Source organism: Myxocyprinus asiaticus, chromosome 2 (genome assembly GCF_019703515.2).
Source record: "Myxocyprinus asiaticus isolate MX2 ecotype Aquarium Trade chromosome 2, UBuf_Myxa_2, whole genome shotgun sequence".
Lineage (NCBI taxonomy): Eukaryota > Metazoa > Chordata > Actinopteri > Cypriniformes > Catostomidae > Myxocyprinus > Myxocyprinus asiaticus.
In genome coordinates, this window is record NC_059345.1 from 24,532,738 (window position 1) to 24,556,201 (window position 23,464).

A 23,464-nucleotide genomic window follows, 5' to 3' on the forward strand; every position below is an offset into this window, starting at 1 on the left:
CTCACTGGATGCAGTCAAAATTGCTGCATTTGCAAAAGCAACAACAGGAATTATATAATACAATTTAGTGGTGTTTAAAAGTCTTAGACCACTGGTGAAAATTCTTCTATTTTGCATTTGACTAATTTAATAAATATTATCATAAAGACTTAATCAAATTAAATTAAATTATTTGTTTTTTGGTTTGAACCTCTTTTGATTGGAGTCCAAGTTTGTGCAAAACCGGATGATTTATTTTATCAGAGATTTTAAAACGTTCCAAAGAGAATCTTTTGTGCTTCAAACGTTTTGAACAAATTATTTAACATGGTCAATGTCACAAATCTGTCACATTTAATTTATAGCCTAAAAATAGTACGGAATCAGAAATACAGTACTGTGCGAAAGTTTTAGGCACTTAAGATGTTTCACAAAAACATTTGTCTTAAGATGGTTATTTATGTCTTCAGCTTTAGTGTGTCAATAGCAAATATAGATTTTAGACTCCCAAACATTCGTTTTGCAAATAGAATAGAATAGAATAGAAGAACAGGGAACCCTGCAACAGATGGCATAACCCCCAGAGCCCCACTCAGTCTGGGATTACATGAAGAGACAGAAGAAATTGAAACATCCTGAATAGATAGAAGAACTGTGGCAAATTCTCCATGAAGCTTGGAACATCCTATTTGCCAACAACCAAGAAAAACTGTCTCTAGGAGAATTGGTGCTGTTTTGAAGGCAAAGGTGGTCACACCGAATATTGATTTAGCTTTTTTATGCTTACTGGACTTTGTATGATGTTAACTGATAAATGAAAACTATTTATGGCATTATTTTTGAAGACATCCTCACTATGCAATATTTTTCACAACCTAAAACATTTGCAACTTTTGTCTGATCCATTTATTGTCATAGTTTTTCTTTGTTTCAGAAACCTAAAATGTACTATTTATTTCCAGATTTAAATGAAAAGAATATATATTTTCCATTTTTTTGTGTGGTCTCAGACTTTTATGTTCCATTGTATATGTTGGTGGTTTAATAAACTGAGATCTGCTATGAAACCTGCCAATTTTGCAGCTTTGTCAGCCATTCTTCACAACAGATGGACAAGTCATTCGCAACTGCTATCTGTCTTTGGGGTGCCTAACTTGAACATGATGTTCTCCAAAAATCTGCAATGAAAATTTTATTGGTATGTTTGTGTACACAGGCACCAAAATAGGTTTTAATTCCTAAAAACCTCATTGTCTTCACATAAAGTTTGTGAAAAAACAAACTGTTCTTGCACTGAATTTACATTCACTGGCAGCTTGGCATCTGATAACTTGCTTCTAAACCTTAGTGCAACCTTTGGTCCCCCTTGCACATTAGTGTGGTTATATAATTGATGGTGATGAGTCAGACTCCACAACAGATCAGGACCGCAGTACTTTATATGCTCCACCTGGGATTAAAGAGCTGTTAAAGAGGCTAAGGCTCATTGCCACCCTTCATGTGCTCCAAACACTCACAGAGAAGGCTCCGCGTCCACGCTCCCAAGATTACAGCCACATTCCTTTGAGTTGAAGCCAAAGGGCAGCTGCACTCTTTTAGGGTGATGAAGGTTTCCACTGGATAGGGCTAAGATTCAGGGGCTGCCCATGACCGATCAATAATCACTGGCTGGATATTTGCAGGTCTAATCAGTCTTTATTATCTGCAAGGATCTTAGCATTTATATTATCAAGCAAAAGTGGTTAGAACAGTTTAAATTAATTGCCATCAAAACTGAAACGTTGTTGAAGATGCTTCTTCAAATCAGTTTGAACAAAAAGGCACATACAGTATGTGAGGTCTCAAGAAAACCTTGTAATATTAAAACCATGCTTACCTGGGTGGATAATCCCAGAGGGTAATTATACAGATTAGTGTTTAAGTACAAATGATATCCACACTGTTATAAATTGTAAAATACTTGAAACACCATTTTCGGGTTACTAAACTGCCACACTAGAGGACAATATACCAATATACCTCAATGCACTGTTTCAGCTCTTTGAGAAACTTACTCTTAATTCTTGCAAGAACGCCAAAGAACTTTAATGACTGTCAACAGTTTCTTTAGAAACTTCAAGGGAAAGGTTTTGTGGCACTTAAAGGGACAATTCACCCAAAAATTAAAATTCACAAATAATTTACTTTTCCTCATGCCATCCCAGATGTGTATGACTTTCCAGAACTTTGAATCTACAAAAATCACATAAAGGCCACATAAAAATAATCCACGTCTTCAGCAGTAATATGATAGGTGAGGGTGAGAAACAGACTAATATTGAAGTCATTTTGCGAATTGCCAAAAAACAAAAGAAGAAAAATGTGAAAGTGGAGATTTCTGGTAATAAAATAACTTAAATATTGATCTGTTTCTCACCCACACCTATCATATCTCTGCTGAAGTCATATATTAAACCATTGGAGTTTTATGGATTACGTTTATGCTGCTGTAATGGGATTTTTGGAGATTCAAAGTTCTGGCCACCATTCACTTGCATTGCGAGGATCTAGAGTGCTGAAAAACATTTACATTTACATTTATGCATTTGGCAGACGCTTTTATCCAAAGCGACTTACAGTGTACTTATTACAGGGACAATCCCCCTGGAGCAACCTGGAGTTAAGTGCCTTGCTCAAGGACACAATGGTGATGGCTGTGGGGATCGAACCAGCAGATTACCAGTTATGTACTGTAGCCCACTACGCCACACACCACTCTATATATTCTAAATATTCTTCTAAAAATCTTAATTTGTGTTCTGCAGAAGAAAGAAAGTCGTACACATCTGGGATGGCATGAGGGTGAGTAAATGATAAGGGAATTTTCATTTTTGGGTGAACTATCCCTTTAAATATTTATTTATGTTCCTTGAATACATGAATAGATACAATATTTGAGGCTCCTTTAAAGGGTGTCTGGAAGATCTCCAGAGGGGTTTCGCCCGTGAGGCATGCCGAGGAACCCCAAATGGTGCCTTGAGTATCTTTAAATTTTTACAGTGCAGTATAATATAAAATGAAAACATTTTAATTGTCGATAAAGGGGTACTTGAGTCCTACAGATGAGGCTGTGGGGGTACATAAGGTTGAAAAACAGAGGTATATGTAGTTTACATAAAGGTTTGCTATAAATTTAACAGACTTTCTCTTGATAGCACTTTTAGTTTCTAACAAAAGTATCTGAATCATTGACAACCCAAAACATGAGAACTGTTGCCCAATTGCCTTTTGGCAAATGATATAGCACTAATTTGACACAAATCATGCCCTATGAGGTGGAAATGTGGAATGGTTAAATGTGACACTTGTTCTAACGTTCAAGCAAAGGGGAACATGAGGTGCGTGGCCGAAGCAGCGAGTGAGTCACTTTGTCCAAACTAAGGCACTAGTCAGAGCAATAGAGCAGTAGTATCACATGCAGTACACAGGAAGGAGCTTTCAACACCTTTCAGACTACTGTGGGGTGACACAGGGAGTAAATGTTACAAACAGAACTTTGTGGTGCCCCAGGGCCTCCTTGGAAAACGGCTGTTTCTTCTATCGCACATTTTTCCATCTTGATAGCAAAGATGACGAGAGATGAGCTAATGTACAAATGAGTATGTAATGTTTGGTTCTGGCTCAAAGAGCATTACCTTCCCGGCATCAAGTCAACTCCAGATCCCTCGTGCTCTACACCTATCTAGGATCCTTCCTTAACAACAAAAGAGCAGTTTAAGAATATTACATCTTCATCTCCTCTGGTAATAAACACATTCACACCTGCAGCCGTTAAGCAATAAAAGTCCAATTCTGTCTTTATGAACAGCCACCTCATCATGAACATCTTCAGCTGGACCAGGCCCATGTGAGGTCACTAACAGGAGACACAGCCATAACATCATCAGTATGATCTCAGTCCAAAGATGCAGACAAGGGTCGCCGCAACCTGAAGACCACAGTCCTAGTGGATGCCTGTGTTTGTGTGTTCGAAGATCACCTAGTAACCACTTGGTGATGATGAGAACAGGAGCACATTTCCATTAATGTTTCAGTGACAACCTGTTGACCATTTTCAGTTGTATTGTCTGTTACTTTAATGGTAACACAATGAAAACCAGATAAAAGCCTGATCATCCTTAACAAGCCATCCATGTTGTCCAGATCTGGTCGGCCCTGTCTTCACCTCTTTGCTCTCTCTCTTTCTCCCTCTCACACTCTTCCCCACCTCTCTTAGTCATCCCACGATGTGTCAGAATTTCTATAGTTTTTCAAGGTCATGCCCAGTGGAGCGAAGAATGGCAATCACTGGAAAGAAAGAACAAGTGGTGCCAAGCCACAGCTTTTTCCTTTACACACCCCCCTTCAGCTAACCTGCCCCCACCCCAGAGACACACCTCAGGTAGGGGGTAAACCACTCCCCTCACCGTGTTCTCATCAGCGCAAGGGGGGAATAAATGGAGGTGCAAAAGTGAAGAGAGGGATTCAGAGGGTTACTGAACAAGAGACATGGATGCCATGCGAAGATGTGGTGGAATGATTATCTACATGGGCTTTTTGGTGTGGACGACATGTTCAGCAGCACCAATGCAGTGTCACTTCAACTCTCAAGGTGAGACAAGATGTGTACACACTTCTCATAGCTTTAATTATTAGGTGCGCTTGTGGACCAATCACTCTTGAGGCTTCCAGAATGCTTGATCATAGAAGTTATGAAGCTACATGTAGTGATCCACATTACAAATACTCTAAATTCCCTCTTAACAGCTCTGTGTGAGTATGAAGGGAAGCAGTACTCTATGGGAGAGAGCTGGATGGAGCAGGGCTGTGTGCAGTGCACCTGCCTGCACCCCGTGGGAGTGGGATGCTGCGAGACGTAAGAACAGTAACACATCTTGTTTCCACTTTTTACTTAAATAATGTGTATAAACCAATCTTATGAATGATAATTTAGAGTATGATGATTTTGATCCACTGAGAACTGAAGCTAATGAAAGTAGTTTACTTCGATTTTGTTTTTCCCCAATATGTATTCAATATAAATCGCTCATTTACAGTGTCCATCGGCCTGTGGACTTCCCTCCCTGGTGTGAAGTTCGAGTTGAATCTCTGACTTGTCAGGTCACACTGGTGATGACGTCTGATCCTCGTCTGCTCTGCATTCCTGGAGAAGAGAACAACATTGACCCAATACATGGAGCCATGAACATGCTGGCAGGTTAGCGATGAGGGATAGCAGATCACCTGCCTGTCTCACTTTTATCTGTGAGATGGGATATTACTCCTTTTATAACACAATTATAACACACAACTGTATTCACAAAACAACAATTTCCATTTAAGCTGCCAAAATTTGCAATTAAAGGAAGCAAGGAAGTGGTCTGGCAGGTACAGCATGTAGGAAGGAAAACAGGTGCTCTTGAGTCCTGTGTTTGAATGATATATTGAAGCAAAGGACAAATCAGATCATTTTTTTATTTTATTGAAGGTTGTGTATGAATGTGTGCATATTCTACCATGTTATTATTAAGTAATTACTTAACTATAACAACAGTTATTAGCACTGCATGTCCTTTCTTTGTCTTTTACATTTCATTCTGTCTGATTTTCACTTCCATAGTAGGGTGACACCCCTCTGCTTCAATGCCTCAATTGTCTAGATGTCTCTGAAAACAAACCCCTTAGGAAGCATAAACTTCACTACAACCTGAAATAATTTGAGAAGAAAGCTTGCCAAAATTGATCATTTTAGGCAACATTGCCAAAGCTTTTCCTTCATTTATGCACTACTGTAAATAACCATCTTAAAAGTTTAGTAATATATGTAACTGTTCATCTAATATTTGTTCCTTATGTTACAGTGCTAACTCAAATAAAGATGTATAGAAAATAATCTCAATCCCTTTACTTTTAATTTATCAGTGAAAGTAATGGTACAAAAGTGATTCACCTGCTGGAAAGTTACAGGGTCGTACATGACAGAGATTTTTACATGCAAAATAGCCTGAAATAGAGGAATTCATATAAAATATAAACTGTTTGTAATTATGGTTTAAAGTATAAGACTAAAATATACAATAAATATAGAAATGTTTACATTATATGAGATTATGAAGTCTCTTGGTCAAGGTTGAAATGTTAAAAAGTCACTTAAATAATTATGATCTCATTGCACTGCAAAAGATAAAAATGAATAAAACATCTCCAAATATAAGCTACCTTTTAATATGGAACAAATGGCTAACAACACTCATTTCACAAAAAAAACTAAAAATTCTTTAGTTTTATGATCTCCCAACATAAACACACACAACTCAGATGTTTATGCTGTTTGTCCCTGTGAACTGGGAAACATATGAAGCTAGCGTGGGATTGGTGGGGAGCACTTTGATTGGCAGGTCCCAACTGAAGGTGTCCACATCCACATGCTGTGCCCCTGTCCAGACGGTGACTTCAGACTTATTCTGCAGAACCACAGGTGCCTCCACGGGCTCCCTTGCTGTGACAAACTCAAAATGAAGATGCCAACTTAACGTCACTGTGTAAGAGAGATTAAAACATAAAACAGAATAAGTATGTTTCCTTACCAATGTCTTGAGTGGACTTGGAGGCCCATTTAAAATCCCCCATTATAATAAAAGGTAGGATTTCTAAGATGCTGGTTAAACTGCAGGTGACTGATTAAAGATTGATTCAATACCAACCAATACCAATAAATGAGAAAAAAAAAAGAATATCAATTGATAACCAATATGGTCATGATACATAGTTCATCACTATTAAAACTCCAAGTCATTTTTATTTGTACAGCGCTTTTCACAACATCGTTTCAAAGCAGCTTTACAGGAAATCATGCGTTAACAAAATGAAACTGTAATATCTATAAATCTTAGAGTGATCATTGTGTAGTTTGATTAAATATGATTGTAAATTGTGTATAGAAATTAAATAATTGTATTTAGAACCCCTGTGAGCAAGGAACACAAAACTCCATAAGATGTTGGTTAATGGAGAAAAATAACCTTGGGATAAACCAGGCTCACTGTGGGGGCCAGTTCCCCTCTGGCTAAACAACATGAATATAATGCCAATATTAGTTATTTATGTGCAGTGCAAGTCATGGTTTTAAATTTGTAAATTAAGTAAGCATTAAGGTCCATTGATTTAAAAAAAAAAAAAAACACACAACAATACTTTAAGATTAATGACTAATGTCTTTGAAGTCCATCCTGGATTAAATTCCAAATTTAACATTGATGCATTGTCCTTTGTTAGTTGGCTGATGAAGGCTTTTGCTGGCAGTTAAATGATAGTCTATGTATTCCATTTGAAGAGTGTAGTCCATCAAAAGACAAAGGTGATGCAGGCAGAGATTAATGAGGTGCATTGCAGTTCAACCTGCAGGTCGTTTTGGTGAGGTTCGGTGGGGTCCATCCTAAGTCCAAGGTTCAGGCAGTGGCATATGAAGTATCCCATGTCTCACAGTTGGAGGTGGCATCAGTTCATCTTCTGAAATCAAAAGACTGAAGTAATGTCTGGCTGGCACCGGCTGTAGTTTGTCGTCATCATTCAGTGACACGTAGCAGTGGAGTCTGACACGAAGCAGGAAAGGAGCTGGATCTGGCAGGCTCTGGTAACCTCGGGATATGAATCCCAAGGTTGAGACATGGAAACAAAAAAAGAATTATATTAACGTAGATGCCATTCAATTTTATGCAGAGTTTTAGATCATGATGGATGTTTCTGGTTCCGGCAGACCTAACTAAAGCAGCCTAATTGTGAGTTGAAGGATAAATAAGATGTATGCCTGGCTAAATAGATGAGTCTTTAGTCTAGACTTAAACTGAGTGAGTGTGTCTGCATCCCGAACAGTGTTAGGGAGACTAATCCATAGTCCTTTTGTGGATTTTGATATTCTTGGAATTATTAACAAGCCAGAATTTTGTGATCGTAATGAACGTGATGGAATATATCGTGTCAGAAGGTCACTTAAGTACTGTGGAGTTAGACCATTCAAAGCTTTGTATGTAGTTAATTTTAAAATGAATACGAAATTTAACAGGTAGCCAATGTAACGATGATAAAATGGGATTAATATGATCATATTTCTTGGTTCTAGTCAGCACTCTGGCAGCTGCATTTTGAACCAATTGAAGTTTATTTATTGAACTTGCTGCACATCCTCCCAGTAATGCATTACAATAATCTAGTTTTGAGGTCATGAATGCATGAATTCATTTTTCGGCATCGGCAACAGAAAGCATGTGTCGTAATTTAGCAATATTTCTCAGGTGGAAGAATGCTGTTCTACAAACATTGGAAATTTTATTTTCAAAGGACAGATTGGTATAAAATATAAGACCTATGTTCTTTGCTGTAGAAGATGACGTAACAGCACATCCATTGAGAGTCAAATTATATTTTAGCTGCTTATTTTTTTTATTTATTTTTTTTTTAAGAGGTTTTTGGTCCAATCATTAGTACCTCTGTTTTGTCGGAATTGAGTAGAAGGAAATTTCTGGCCATTCAATCTTTGATTTACTTAATACACTCTGCTAATTTGGAGAATTGTGAATTTTCGTTGGGTTTAGAAGAAATATAAAGTTGGGTATTGTCGGCATATCAGTGGAAACTTATTCCATGATTCCTGATAATATCTCCCAGGGGAAGCATGTATAAGGAGAAAAGCAGAGGTCCTAAAACTGATCCCTGTGGCACTCCATACTTAACTTTTGTTTGATTTGACAATTCCTCGTTTACACATACAAAGTGGTAGCAGTCTGATAAACAGGACCTAAACCATGCTAATGCAAGTTCACTAATGCCAACATAATTCTCCAGCCTATTCAAGAGAATGTTGTGATTTATCGTATCGAAGGCAGCACTAAAATCTAATAGCACTAGAAGAGAAATGCAGCCACGATCAGATAAGAGCAAGTCATTTGTAATTCTGATAAGTGCAGTCTCTGTACTGTGATGGGGCCTAAATCCTGACTGAAATTCTTCATATAAAGTTGAAGTCAGAAGTCTACATACACCAAGTTTGAAGTCATTAAAATTCATTTAACCACTCCACAGATTTAATATTAGCAAACTATAGATTTGGCAAGTCGTTTAGGACATATACTTTGTGCGTGACATGAGTAATTTTTCCAACAATTGTTTACAGACAGATTGTTTCACTTTTAATTGACTATATCACAATTCCAGTGGGTCTGAAGTTTACATACACTAAGTTAACTGTTCCTTTAAGAAGCTTGGAAAATTCCAGAAAATTATGTCAAGCCTTTAGACAATTAGCCAGTTAGATTCTGATAGGAGGTGTACTGAATTGGAGGTGTACCTGTGGATGTATTTTAAGGCTGTAGAAGATTCAACAACAAGGAAGCGGAAAAGCGGGGTGGCAGTCCAGGTAAATCAAGCTTTAATGGTTTTCCCAGTCTAACAAAGTCTTCAGCTTTTCAGCTTCACAGCAGTGCATTTACTCTTCAGCTTCACAACAAGGCATCTACTTTAGTCATAAGAGACAACATAAACTCATAAATAATTAAGATTAACAGCTTTGCAGCATTTAGCTTCATGATCTGGCAGGTCTGTGTGACTGGGACTCTCTCACACTCACTGGCGTTCTCGGCGGCCTTTACAAGCCCATCTCCGTCGTCACTGTAACGAGACACAGATGTTACAAATCATTAAATCACCAGGCGATGGCCCTTACTGCTTCATCTCTCCCCAGTGACAGACACATGACCACATCCTGCTCCACAAAGGCCTACCTTAAACTCAGTGCCTCTTTGCTTGACATCATGAGAAAATCAAAAGAAATCAGCCAAGATCTCAGAAAAGAAATTGTGGACCTCCACAAGTCTGGTTCATCCTTGGGAGCAATTTCCAAATGCTTGAAGGTACCATGTGCATATGTACAAACAATAGTACGCAAGTATAAACACCATGGGACCATGCAACCACCATACCGCTCAGGAAGGAGACGCATTGTCTCCTAAAGATGAACGTAGTTTGGTGCGAAAAGTGCAAATCAATCCCAGAACAACAGCAAAGGACCTTGTGAAGATGCTGGAGGAAAGAGATAGACAAGTATCTATATCCACAGTAAAACGAGTCCTACATCAACATAACCTGAAAGGCTGTTCAGCAAGCAAGCAGCTGCTGCTCCAAAACCACCATAAAAAAGCCAGACTACAGTTTGCAAGTGCACATGGGGACAAAGATCTTACTTTTTGGAGAAATGTCCTCTGGTCTAATGAAACAAAAATTGAACTGTTTGGCCATAATGACCATCATTATGTTTGGAGGAAAAAGGGTGAGGCTTGCAAGCCAAAGAACACCATTTCAACCATGAAGCATGGGGGTGGCAGCATCATGTTGTGGGGGTGCTTTGCTGCAGGAGGGACTGGTGCACTTCACAAAATAGATGGCATCATGAGGAAGGAAAATGATGTGGATATATTGAAGCAACATCTCAAGACATCAGCCAGGAAGTTAAAGCTCGGTAGCCAATTGGTCTTCCAAATGGACAATGACCTCAAGATACCTCCAAAGTTGTGGCAAAATGACTTAAGGACAGCAAAGTCAAGGTATTGTGTGGCCATCACTAAGCCCTGACCTCAATCTGATTGAAAATTTGTGGGCAGAACTGATAAAGCATGTGCGAGAAAGGAGGCCAACAAACCTGACTGAGTAACACCAGTTCTGTCTGGAGGAATGGCCCAAAATTCCAGCAACTCATTGTGAGAAGCTTGTGGAAGGCTACCCAAAACCTTTGACCCAAATTAAACAATTTAAAGGCAATACTACCAAATACTAACAAAGTCTATGTAAACTTCTGACCCACTGGGAATGTGATGAAAGAAATAAAAGCTGAAATACATCATTCTCTATTATTCTGACATTTCACATTCTTAAAATAAAGTAGTGATCCTAAATGACCTGAGACAGGTAAAGTTTTCTACGATTAAATGTCAGGAATTGTGAAAAACTGAGTTTAAATGTATTTGGCTAAGGTGTATATAAACTTCTGACTTCAAATGGTAGATTTGAAATCGGTCTGTGATTTCAGACAGCGATGGATTGAAGTTGCTCGTGAGCAAAATTATGAGACACTGTTTTCTGAGGTGCTGTGACAGTTGATTGCATAGTTCCAATTTTATTTCTGATTATTTCAATTTTATCAGTAAAGAAATACATGAAGTCATTACTATTGTGCTGCGACGGAATATCTGGCTCAGTCGATGCTTTATTCCTAACCAATTTAGCTACAGTACTGAACAAACCTAGGATTGTTGTGATTATTTTCTATGAGTTTGCCAAGATATGCTGACCTGGCAGCTTTTACTGCCTGTCTGTAGCTACAGACACCATCCTTCCATGCACCGCAATATACCTCTAATTTTGTATTCTTCCAATTGTACTCTCTTGAGAGCATGAGTGTGATCATTGTACCATGGTGCGAGGCTTTTTTCTTTAATTTTCTTTAATTGAAGGGGGGGGGGGGGGACACTATCAAGAATGCTAGAGAAGACTGTATTTAAACTTTGTTATTACATCAAGTTCTTTTAGACTTTTTGGCTTAAAAGTATGAGACAATTCTGGAAGATTATTAGTGAAGCTATCTTTAGTGGTCGAAAGAATAGTTCTACCTGAATGATAGAGTGGTGCAGATTGAGTGATATTAGCTGACTGCAACAAACAAGAGACGAAGAAATGATCTGAGATGTCATCACTCTGCAGTAGAATTTCTATAGTATCAACATCAACTCCATATGACAGAATTAAATCTAGCATATGATTATGCCGATGAGTTGGTCCTGTCACATTTTGTCTGACTCTAAAAGAGTTGAGAATATCGATAAATGCTAATCCCAATGTGTCATTTTCATTATCTATGTGAATGTTGAAGTCACCAACAATTAAAGCTTGATCTACATTAACTACTACATCTGATCCAAACAATGATCTGTATTAATTTCATTTACAATTAGTGCTTTGGTAGAAAAAGATCTAAGGTTTAGTTACCCTACCTTTATATGATGTTTATCTTCAATTTTTTTTTAGTTTTTTTCAAGTTTGACCCTAATAAAACATTTTCTAAATGATTTAGTGAGAGTTTTTTGTTTGGTAGTTCAGGGAACAGACACAGTCTCTATGTGATATCTAGGTGATACAGTCCCTATGTGTTGTAGTTTATGTGACCTGTGTGACGTCTCCAGGCAGCTAGCAGACATTCGGATTAACCAGTTTGTCTGCTTTCTGACCTGGGCCCCAATTAGTCAAATACTATCATTACTAAGACTATGAGCCAAATTACTTAAGAGGAGAGCGGCACCTTCCCTGGAAGGATGGAGTCTGTCTCTCTTTAGCAGGTCAAGTCTACCCCAAAAACTCTTCCAATTGTCTATAAATCCTATGCTATTCTCTCGACACCACTCAGACATCCAGCCATTCAGTAACACTGATCTACTATAAACCTCGTCACCATGAGAAGCAGGGAGGGGGCCAGAGCATATTACAGGGTCTGACATAGTTTTTGCAAGTTCACACACCTTATTAACATTATTTATAGTGATCTCCGACTAGCGAAGCTGGACATCGTTAATGCAGACATGAATAACAATTTTAGAAACTCTATGTTAAGCATTAGTCAGCACTTGTAAATTTGATCTGATATCAGATGCTCTGGCACCTGAAATACATTTAGCAATAGTGGCTGGAGTCTCTGTTTCCACGTTCCTTACACTAGCATCACCAATTATTAAGGTTCTTTCAACATGATTCTCAGTGGGTGCATCACTGAGTGGGGAGAATCAATTAGAAACCCTAACAGAAACGGGAGAGTGGTGTCGCTTTGCTGAGCGAGTATGCCACCGAGACGTCACCCAGTCGCCCTGCTGCGGGGGCTCTTCAGCCAGAACCAAAGTATGCGTGTTGTACTACCAGCATCCGAAACAGTATCTACCGGCTTCTCTTTCTCACTGACCTCCATTAGAGTTCGGATGCGTGTCTCTAACTCATTGATCTTCTCCGACAGATTGACTAATTACTTACATTTATCGCATGTAAATTCCTCACTGCTGATGGAAGAAGCTATAGTACATATGTGGTATTTAATGCAGGAAGCAATAACATGAGAGGATGCAATGACTTACCGCAATTGTTAGTTGTTGTTGTGGTTGTTCTTGAGCGGCAAAGGTTTGAGATCGATGTGGTTCCTAATCAGCAGATGTCTGAGATTGATGCAATAATACGTGTAAAACACAGTGGAGAAAATGAATGTACGCAGTCTAGATGTGAGATGTAGACAAGCAGGGAAAAAAAAAATAGAGAAACGGGTGCGTGCGGTAAAATACATACAGATGAAACAGTAGAAAAGCGGAAAAACCCGAAGCAAGCGGTAAACTCCAGATTTTATGCAATGCCATATTGTACTTTGAATAAAAAAACAAAAAGTATAGTAAATCAACTATAAATAGACTATGGAATAAGATTAAAATACATACAATACAATGTACTTATTGTGTAACTACATGTTGTTCTGCAAAATTCTCACAAGATTCACATTTGGTGCTATTGAGGTCGAGGTACGGGTAGGTTTAGGGTTGGGGGTAAGGTAAACACTGTAATTGCAGATGTAATTAAATGCATGCACTTTGAATGCAAGTACAATGCAACAACATGTATGTACATAATTTAAAAATGCTACAGTAAAAAAACGTTAATTGGTTAATGGGTAGTTAACTTAAAATATATGGTAAAAAATGATACATTTAAGACATTGCATGTCATTTCACAGTAAAATGTTGTAAAAAATTATGTTTTTTAGATGTAAAAAGTATAATTTTATTGTATAATTTACAGTTAAAATGTATATTATGTTTAACAAGGGAGTACATGGTAAATTATTGTTAAAATTACAAGTGACCTATCACATTTCATTAAATTTTATGGGAATAGTTATGTTTCTTCCTATTTTTTATATTGGTTATGTACTTTGGGGTGTTCCGTGTTATATTTTATGTTAATAAAATTATTTTATGTTAAGTTAGTTTATTGCATTATTTTGATTTCGCATGCATTTCCTTGAAGGTGTTTTGTGTTTGTGTGAGTGACACTATGCACACTGTCTCTATGTGTTTATTGGTCATTGTAATGAACCATAACATATACAGACATCAAAATTACATCCCGTAAAGTCTGAAACACGGTCACAGTATTTTTTATGGTAAATGTTTCGCAACCACAGCTGCCGGTAACTTTACATAATTTTTATTTACAATATACTACAGAGACCTAACATAAAGTGGATCCTAGACTATAAATAGATGTTATCCACTAAAATTTTGTGCAAAAGCATTTAAAACACATTAGCAAACACTAATTTAAGGAAATCAACAAGCATCTCAGAGCTTCAAACAACAAAGAGCTTCCCAATTTTATTATTATACTTGTAACTTGGAAATTTTTCATGAGTGAGGGTTTTCTGACCTATATCTGTGGTGAATCCTGGTGTGATGTTGAGGGGTACAGGGAGAGAGAAATGGCTGGAGGCTGTGTGCAAGCAGGACTCAAGGTGACGGCCATGACCAGTAACAGTGACAGCCTGACCAGGTCTTCTCTGGTACTGCTCATGCACCTCCTCTTCACTCTGCAGACTTACTGAATACTGAGCAGACATAAACATGAGTGTTCCACAAGCGCCATTCTAAAGAACACTTCATGTAACAGGTGCATTCCTTAAGTCTGTAGACCATTAATTTAGCTTAAAACAGAAGTGATCAGACAAGTTTAAGATTGGATAGTTCAACCAGTTCAAAGTGATTAAGTCCTATAAAACCTGATGCATACACCCACACACATCCTCTACCTGTAAACATGGAATATCCCCCTCTGAGAATGTGAAGGTGCCGATAACATCTTCTCCAAGTCGGTAGACTGTTTTAAAGATGCTGAATTTAGCCACCTTTCCCCGCATATTTGTGATGTTGAACATATCTGTGAGGGAAACACAGATAGCTGTTCACTACTACATTCACAGCTGACAAAGAATCCAAAACTGAGCAGAGGACAACAGGTAAGCTCAAAGAATGAACTTAACCCTCATATTATGTTGCGTGTCAATTTGACCCATTTCAATTTTTGAGTTGTTTGAAATACTGGTTAACCAATGTTATTCAACTTGAAATGTTGTGACTTTTCCTCATTTAGGGTCATGAACATGCATGCAAATTGTGGAGACCCTGATGTGTTGTGGAATGTGTGTACAAACTTTCTATTACAATGATGATATTTGTGGGTAAATTTGACCTGCATACTTTTATGTTCAAATGCAGCTGCACAGACCCAAAATAAAAACATTACTTTGATATATGTTATGTTGGTTTCTCACTACCCTGTGAAGCTAAAATGGAGCTTTTCCACCCTCCTTTTCAGTACGGTAACAGATTTTGTCAGACACAGATGGTAAAAATGAGCTCTCATTTGCATTTAAGCTATTTGAAATACTAGTTAACCTATTTTGTTCTCCTTGAAATTTTCATATATGGTCATGAACATGCATGCAAAGTGTGGACATACTGATGTGTTGTGGAATGTGTGTACATAATTTCTATTACAATTATGATGTTTGCGGATCAGTTTGACCTGCATATACTTACACGTTCAAACTAAGTTTATATATCATATTTTCTAAAATGTCTTTTTTTTGTAATCTGTCACAAATATTAAAATTGTACTATTTTAACCTGGTTCATTGCTGTTTTTGATTGCATTTAAACTGTGTAGGTCAAATTGTTTCCAACAAAATGAGGGTCAAAATAGTTTACATTTCATTTGTTCACCTTTTTTCAGTCTCAGACAGACCACAATAAAGTTTTTCTCTTTTTAACTGATTCTTTGCTGTTTTTCATAGTGTGATCTTCGGTGAATTGTACTGAAACCAACTAGGGTCAATTTGACCCCTACTATAAAGGATGTACCCATTTTTTATTTATTTTTTTTTTTTTTTACATAATATGAGATTTAAGAGAGCCTTTTAATTCAACACGCATAGTAGTTCCACACACAATCACTCACATGGGCATCGGTGTGACGTGGTGATCATGTCCAGAGCTCTTTCTAATGGTCTAGTGTCTCTCCTGCAGCCTTCATCCTCCTCCAGGAAAGGGTTTGAGGGAGCCACTTCATCCTGGGGAATGGGGGCTCTGGCATGCCTGCAAGAGATGCCCGCATTAACCTCTCTCCAGTAATACCAGAGAAACAGTCCTTTGTGTACAACATCAAATCAAGCAAATATGTATGGTGAGCCTCAGACTTTTCTAAAAAAAGTACTTGGGTTCAGAACAAATCTGGGACATTAGAATATTGATGTGATTTCTGATGCATGCAGTACAAAAGAAAATAGCATGTTTAATCTTATTTTCAATTTAAATAAAATAAATAATTCATTTAAATAAACTAAATTGTATTCAAGTTTATTTTTGCTGGCTCTTATTCATCAGCCTAAACAACTGATACTGAACAGTGGTCTTGGACTTATATTGACACATCAGCATGGATGCAGCATGGAAACAAAACCTTACAGTTAACAATAGCATATAGAAATACCCTATTTGCAAGCATATTGGTCACTCATGGTCAATTTATTCCACAACCTCAAAATGTCCTATAATAGGGGGCTTACCAAGATAAAGTGAATTGTAATCAGGTGGTCATTAGATCTCAACATGGTGGTGATCACCCTTATGTAAAATAAAACAGCCTTGTCCAGGCCACTGATGTGACTGGAGTATCCATCATTTGAAACTTCAAAAGTATTATTAATTTCTTTAGGTATACAACATTTTCAAGTGGAAAAAAATTCCTTGGTGCACCTTTGAAGCCTGCTGGAAATTAACCTCAAACTGCTTTGCATGAAAACCTGAAAGGGAAAACCTATATAAACAGTTCAGGGCAAGAAAACCATGTGTGCAACCTACCATAGAGCACTAGAACTCTGAAAGGGACACGCAGTAACTTGATGGGTGAGTTGACCCGCTGGCAGCCAATTGTAAGCTTGTACATGTATCTCACTGCCAGACCCCGAAAACTCGGCGGACCATCAGTGGGAACAACCTCACTATAGGAATCTGAAACAGGAAAAAGATTGTTTGATGGTAATCTAGGCTGAAAAAACCTTGTACATGTGTGGAACATTATTATTGGCTGTCTCCTGTAGTTCAGAATGACAATAATAATGTGCAACTACATGAATGTACAGCTGAACTGTGGCCAGTTGACTGTTGGTTCTTTGCCATAAACCAGTTTTCAGTTGACCATCAACACTATCTGGGATTGGTTTTATTTCAAATTGATTAAGTGGTTCACTTCAGTTTCTATTCCTGATGTTGTGAAGTTGTAAATACATTCTCAGTGTACAAAAAACAAACTGAAACACATCATCTAAACCAGTGTTTCTCAACTGGTGGGTCGCGACCCAAAAGTAGGTTGCAGGTCTGTTCATATAGGGTCACAGGCAGCAGGGAAAGAACAATCCCAGGGTTCTCTCTTCATTGAACATTTTTGGCAGCCACTGATGTGACATTTCGGGAAGCCGGGGCAAATTTAACAATGATCTCACATCCATAGCTTTATATGCTTCTTATCTGCAATGCGATATTTTCACAGTTCGATTGAAGCACGGTTTTCGCGTGAGGGTGGCGCGAGCCATCTCACAACTACTCGTGCCAATGATCTGCTCTGCTGTAACATACTTTATCTTTGGAGCATGTGTATGTCAACTGGGCTTCCATCGATACCGTGATGAAGACCACAAAACCAAAGCGACCCGTCTCAATTTTAGTATGAATTTTCTAGTTTAAAGCATTATGGAGAAAGTCAAACCTCTCAAACAGTAGACAGCCCTGACATTATAAACAGCACTGAGGAGAAAAAGAGCAACAGTGTAATGTGCAAAAATAATGTTTTTTCAAATCACATCATCACCCTTAAAATGTATCACAATTTCACAATAGTAACAGTCACTGAGATATTTTGAGAAAAATGTTATAGTTTCATATTAAATAAAGTCTTATGGACAAATTATGGACAAAGTTTTCCTCCTATGTAATATATGTTATGTTTGAATGATGTTCGATATTAGGAAATAAACGGGATAATAAATAAAGTAGGCTCATATACATAAATCTCATCAACTTTTAAAAGGGGGGAGATAAAACTTCCTGTATCTTTGTTGTTGAAATCAACAACCATGAACAAAACTATGCAAAATAAAAGAAAATGCTACCCAGGCTACATTAAATACAGGTTACGTTTTTTACTATGCTGGGTCACCAGTTGATGTCCAATGTAAAATCTGGGCCCCAAAGCAAAACCAATTGAGAACTACTGATCTAGACCAGAAGTGATTGAATCTCTGTCTGAAGAAGTTATAGTCAGTCTCTTACAGGTTTTGCTCTCTCCAGGGTCCAAGCAGAGGTCACAGAACAAGATCTTAGGTGGCGTGTCCAGCACACACTGCCCTCGTTCACCTGGATAAACAATGGAGAAATCATGAAATAAATACAAACTGGAGTGGTTTGGCACTAGGGGTGGGCGATGTGACCAAAATCTTATATCACGATATGAGTAATTTTATATCACGATAACGATATACAGTATATCACGATATAGTAAAAGTTTTCTGGAAAATCAATAACAGTTGGCTTATTTATTAAATAACCATATTGTAAAGCCTATTTTTGGAATTCCAGTCAGTGAATTAAATACTTTATAAATTAAAACTACTTCCTCTTTATTTGGAACAAGACAATGTCAAAGTAAAAAAATTAAAAGTCAATAAATAAATAAAAAACAACTTGTTTTCAAAAATCAACCTTACCAAAATGCTAAATATAACATTAAGCCACATTTCAGATTAAAATGTTGTTGACCAATATAATTATTATTATAAACTTTGCTCAAGAAACTTAAGATCTTCTCAAAGTGACAAAGAAAACAAAACATAAGTAAAAAGAAATATCCAACAAACACTTCTTGAATAAAATAAGTATCAAATAAATATCACTTCTTGCCAAATAAATAAATAAATGACCGAATTAATGCGGAGTTCATCTTTTGACTTTCATAATATTTTTTGCGTGCTTCATTTTGAGGTGGTAAAACAGATTGCTTGTATTACGAGTGATTATCGTTGTGCAAAACATTTTGCAGATGAAATTTTTCTGCTCTGTGTCAGCTTTTATGAACTCACCACAGATGTCGCACCTGTTTTAATAACAAGCTCCTCTTCCTTTTTTTTATCTGTTTGGGAGTCGTCCCGTTTTGTGGAGATTTCATTCTCCATTTGGGGTTTTCTTGAGTCAAAAATAATTGAGTAGCGCAAGTGATCCCACTCTGATCTCTCCTTTCTTTGGAGCACAAATATCGGAAAGCCTGCTCGACTCGCGTGCGCTTCGGAGCTCCAGTGACAGCGCATGCCACAGTCACGAGAAACATTCACGTGTTAGATGAGAAGAATATTTAGCTCTTTTTAAGCGCCAAACGCACGATAAAAGTCATTAAATTTACTTGGGCGGCCGCAGAAAAATATTCAGTGCCGGAAAAGCCCTATCCGTGTTTCTTTAATTCTCTCAGTCTCACATAAAGTGATTGATGAGCCCACGTTGTGCACATGGATATTTACATATTGCGATATACACGATATGGCTAAATCTCTGTCGACTGACACTTTATATCGTCGCCACGATATATATCGTCATATCGCCCAGCCCTATTTGGCATAATGGCTAAAAATCAGGCCTTGTAATCAGAAGGCCTCTACAGGTTTATTGTTGTGGAGCGGGACGTGGTTGTGTGTCTGTCAATGGGGAGAGAGGAAGCGGTAAGGGCCATCACCTGGTGATTAATGATGCGTAACACCTGTTTCTCGTTACAGTGACGACGGAGATGGGCTAGAAAAGGCCGACGAGAACGCCAGTGAGGGTGAGAGAGTTGCGTGAAGCTGAAAAGCCACTTCTGTATCTGTGAAGTTTGTTTGGTGTTCATGAAGCTGAAAAGCCTGTTTGGTGTTTGTGAAGCTGAAAAGCCTGCTCTTTGTTTATGAAGCTGAAAAGCCTATACTTTGTCTGTGAAGCTGAACGCTTGAATAAAAGCCGATTTACCTGGACTGCCAACCCGATTCCCGCTCCCTTCCTTTTAGAACTTTTACAATTGTACTTTCAATAAGTGCATTGTAAGTCACTCTGGATAAAAGCTTCATCCAAATGACTATGTACAAATAGAAAAACTAATTCATCTGAGCAACCTGCAATACTTTATGAACCCCATGATCTAAATCCCTGATCCAAAAATATTTGAAAAATTAATAGTTTTTCTGTAAATAAATCTGTGATTACAGAAAGCTGGATAATTTAACAAAGCTCAAACAACCCCTGTATGTTGTTTAGTCTAATCCTCACTTTTATTAGCTTATACAGTACAATTAATTCCTTAACAGATTAGTAACAGCGTATGGATATTGGCAAAATTCAACCATTTAAAACATATAGATAATAAATGTTGGCTTAAATTTCATGCACACAGTGTGCTGCAAATGCCCCCTGACATCATAAGATTCTTAGTACCATCTTTTCATATGCTCTAACAGCACTGTCTTGACTTTTAGAGCATTTCTAAAGTCACCCCTTTAGCAAATGAAATACAGTACAATTGATCCTTCGCTAAGCTCTGCCCCCCTAGGTTACTGTTGCTTGCTCTGACAAGCTTTGCAGAACTTCCAATAGGAAAGAACAGGAGATTGCCGTGAATGCCTCAGTTTGTGGCAAAATATTCTCATAAACGGAACTGTCAATATTCTTACATGGGCTGGAATGAAAAGTGACAATTTAAAGCATATTTATCTGACGTTTTTTGTAAAAGAAATTGTTAAATTACACATTAGTTTGACTGAAAACTGTGGAGACTGTGAATCAGAATCGAGGCAAACGATTATCACAGTCTCTTGAAAAGAAAAAAACATAATTTGATGGCAATTACACACCTGATGGCATTAGTGTAAGTGAAAAGAACTGCTCATAACATCTCTACTTTGACCTGAATCAATACATACATTAATTAACGTTAAGTTATTAGCTTTAACTTGGAGCAAATGTAGGTTTCCTTCCTGATGTTTTACATGTTCATTTGGCAATGAGGGCTGACAGTTTAATCCAGAACATGCTCTTCTCAAGATTTATTTAAAGAATGAAAAAAAAAAAACAAAAAAAAAAACACAGGGTGTCATCTTTACGTACCTTGCGCCACTATTACAAGTGACCCTGCGGCAACGGTTTTGAATTTTTTTGGATCGTTTTTTTCTATAACATTTGGCATAAAAATACTTAATCACACATTACTCCTGTGGGCTCTTGTTGGAAAAAAGCAAACGCTTGTCAGAGAAATGGCGGACGACAACATTTGCTAAGATAGGATTGGTAAGAAGCGCTTTTAAGGCGGAGCTTAGCAATGGGTCAGTTGGATTTATATCAGCAGACTGATTTTGGCATTTCGAAAAGTTGCGTTATATCCATATTAACAAATTTCTTCAGCTGGCATTGTGTTTTTGGGCCATTTTCTGCACCACCATGCTTTTACCCACTCTTGGCTAAATAGATAACTCATGTTGGACAACATCAGTGCTCAAACCATATTTAAATGTTTACTATATTTTACACATTTAAATAGCACAAGGTAATGGTGTTCCCTTCCAGATATTTATCAAGGGCACTGCATAAGGCAATCACAGTTTCCACAACAATGGAACAATTTGCAGTTTCCACTACCTGAAATGTGCAGTAAGTTCAGCTTCACCTATTTTGCCAAACTGCCACAGTCAGTGTAAACAAAGCAAATCCAGCTCTTGTTCCAAATTTGCATATCTCACTATTCGAATCTACCATGACAAATACCCATTGCAACATGTGAAATGCAATCAAATGTCTAATTGCAACAGGCAAACATTTAAAAGATTTTTAAAAAGGTCAATGCTTTACATATGGCTGCTACTGAGGAACTGATAATGACAATGCTGAAAAATTTGTCTCATATCAGCTGTTTAAGTTTCACCTCTGCTTGGTATCAAAACAGTGTCACTCTCGGCTTGCACGTCCTGTTTGGTGCCCTCAGCGGGCAGAGCCACACAACTCTCACTGGCGTGGAACTGGCAGTGGATCTGAGCACTGGCCCAAGCCAGCGCCTCACTGTGTAAAATGAACAAATTTGGGATATATAAAGAAACACACTGCAGCTGTATCAATCTTATAATTGATGTTGAAACCGAAAGCAACCATATGGATAATTTAATACTGATGACAATGCTTTTTACCTGCTGGCAGATGTAGACAGATGTGACATGGGGTTTGTGAAGGTGATGAGACACTCTAAAACCTCCCCGGCCAAAAACACTGGCCCTCGTGCCATAGAGGCCACAACCTCAATCATCTGAGGAATCCAGAAAGGGAAAGAGGAGTATAAGTTACATACATGTGATTTAATAACTGATGATTTTCTTTAATACATAACTTCAGCTACGTGATACGTGGAACAAAGGATCTATGAAGTGGAGTGTAAATTATGCAACAGATAAACATTGTCCTGAATAGCTTACTCTTGCCGGATTTACATTTGAATTCATTGTGGCACACCTCTGTTAATGAATCGCCCCTGACAGAAGAATATGTGTCAAAGTGTAATGTGGCTACAGCACAGCTGATATCTGAATAAGGTGAGTGAAGTTTAGCACAGCGATGAATGCTTACTATTTTAGCAGCCGTTTATTTGATCCCCCTTGTACTTGAAAAAATATCTTAAAGTGGTTTTAAACGAAGGACCATGTTGTTGTTGTTGTTTGTTTGTTTGTTTGTTTGTTTGTTTTTTTTGTTTGTTTGTTTGTTTGTTTGTTTGTTTGTTTAGTCGACACTTTTCACGTCTTATTCCTCAACACAGAAGTTAAAAAGGCATCAGAGTGGCCGGCCACGCTCCAAAAACTCAAAAACAAAATAACTTCTCTGGGACGTTAAGAGGTTTCCCTGAGTTTCGTCAAACGTTGGTCCGGCTACATTCGTAGATGAAAAAGAAACGCTACTATGGCATGAAAACATACATGAGAGAAATCTATAATTTCGTATTAACTGGTAAAACATGACATGTGGAGATATAGGATGTCTCCTCTATTTCTAAACTCCGGTAAACATTTTCTCTAGCCATCGGCATTAGCGCCGTGGCACATGTGACGTAAGTGTCCCAATCCAACTGACAAAGAGTGTCATACATTTTCAACTGGATATAAATGATAAAGATATTCTAAATAAAACTATTTTAAAATTGTCTAGGTTTAATTTACTATATTAAATATACATTAAAAGCAACAAATAGTTCTGCGTTGCCAATGTATAAACCAAAATAAATACGCCCTCTTCTA

The 23,464-nt window shown here is 37.7% G+C and overlaps 1 protein-coding gene and 1 pseudogene across 1 annotated transcript; one reads left to right on the plus strand and one right to left on the minus strand.

Moving 5' to 3' along the window:
* The first annotated feature begins 4,506 nt into the window (after positions 1-4,506).
* msmp1 (microseminoprotein, prostate associated 1) lies at positions 4,507-5,220 on the plus strand. The gene is made up of 3 exons (XM_051655187.1): positions 4,507-4,609; positions 4,765-4,873; positions 5,055-5,220. The coding sequence occupies exons 1-3, from the start codon at positions 4,507-4,509 to the stop codon at positions 5,218-5,220; spliced, it is 378 nt and encodes a 125-aa protein (XP_051511147.1).
* A 277-nt stretch (positions 5,221-5,497) lies between these two features.
* LOC127455013 (RAB6A-GEF complex partner protein 2-like) lies at positions 5,498-23,303 on the minus strand (annotated as a pseudogene).
* Positions 23,304-23,464: the final 161 nt, after the last annotated feature.

Excerpts from the sequence above, each read along its gene's own strand:
- msmp1 (XM_051655187.1), top strand. The coding sequence starts at position 4,507 with ATGGATGCCATGCGAAGATGTGGTGGAATGATTATCTACATGGGCTTT. Across the intron at positions 4,610-4,764 it reads GTGTCACTTCAACTCTCAAG|CTCTGTGTGAGTATGAAGGG; the intron begins GTGAGACAAGAT and ends CCCTCTTAACAG. Across the intron at positions 4,874-5,054 it reads GGAGTGGGATGCTGCGAGAC|TGTCCATCGGCCTGTGGACT; the intron begins GTAAGAACAGTA and ends GCTCATTTACAG.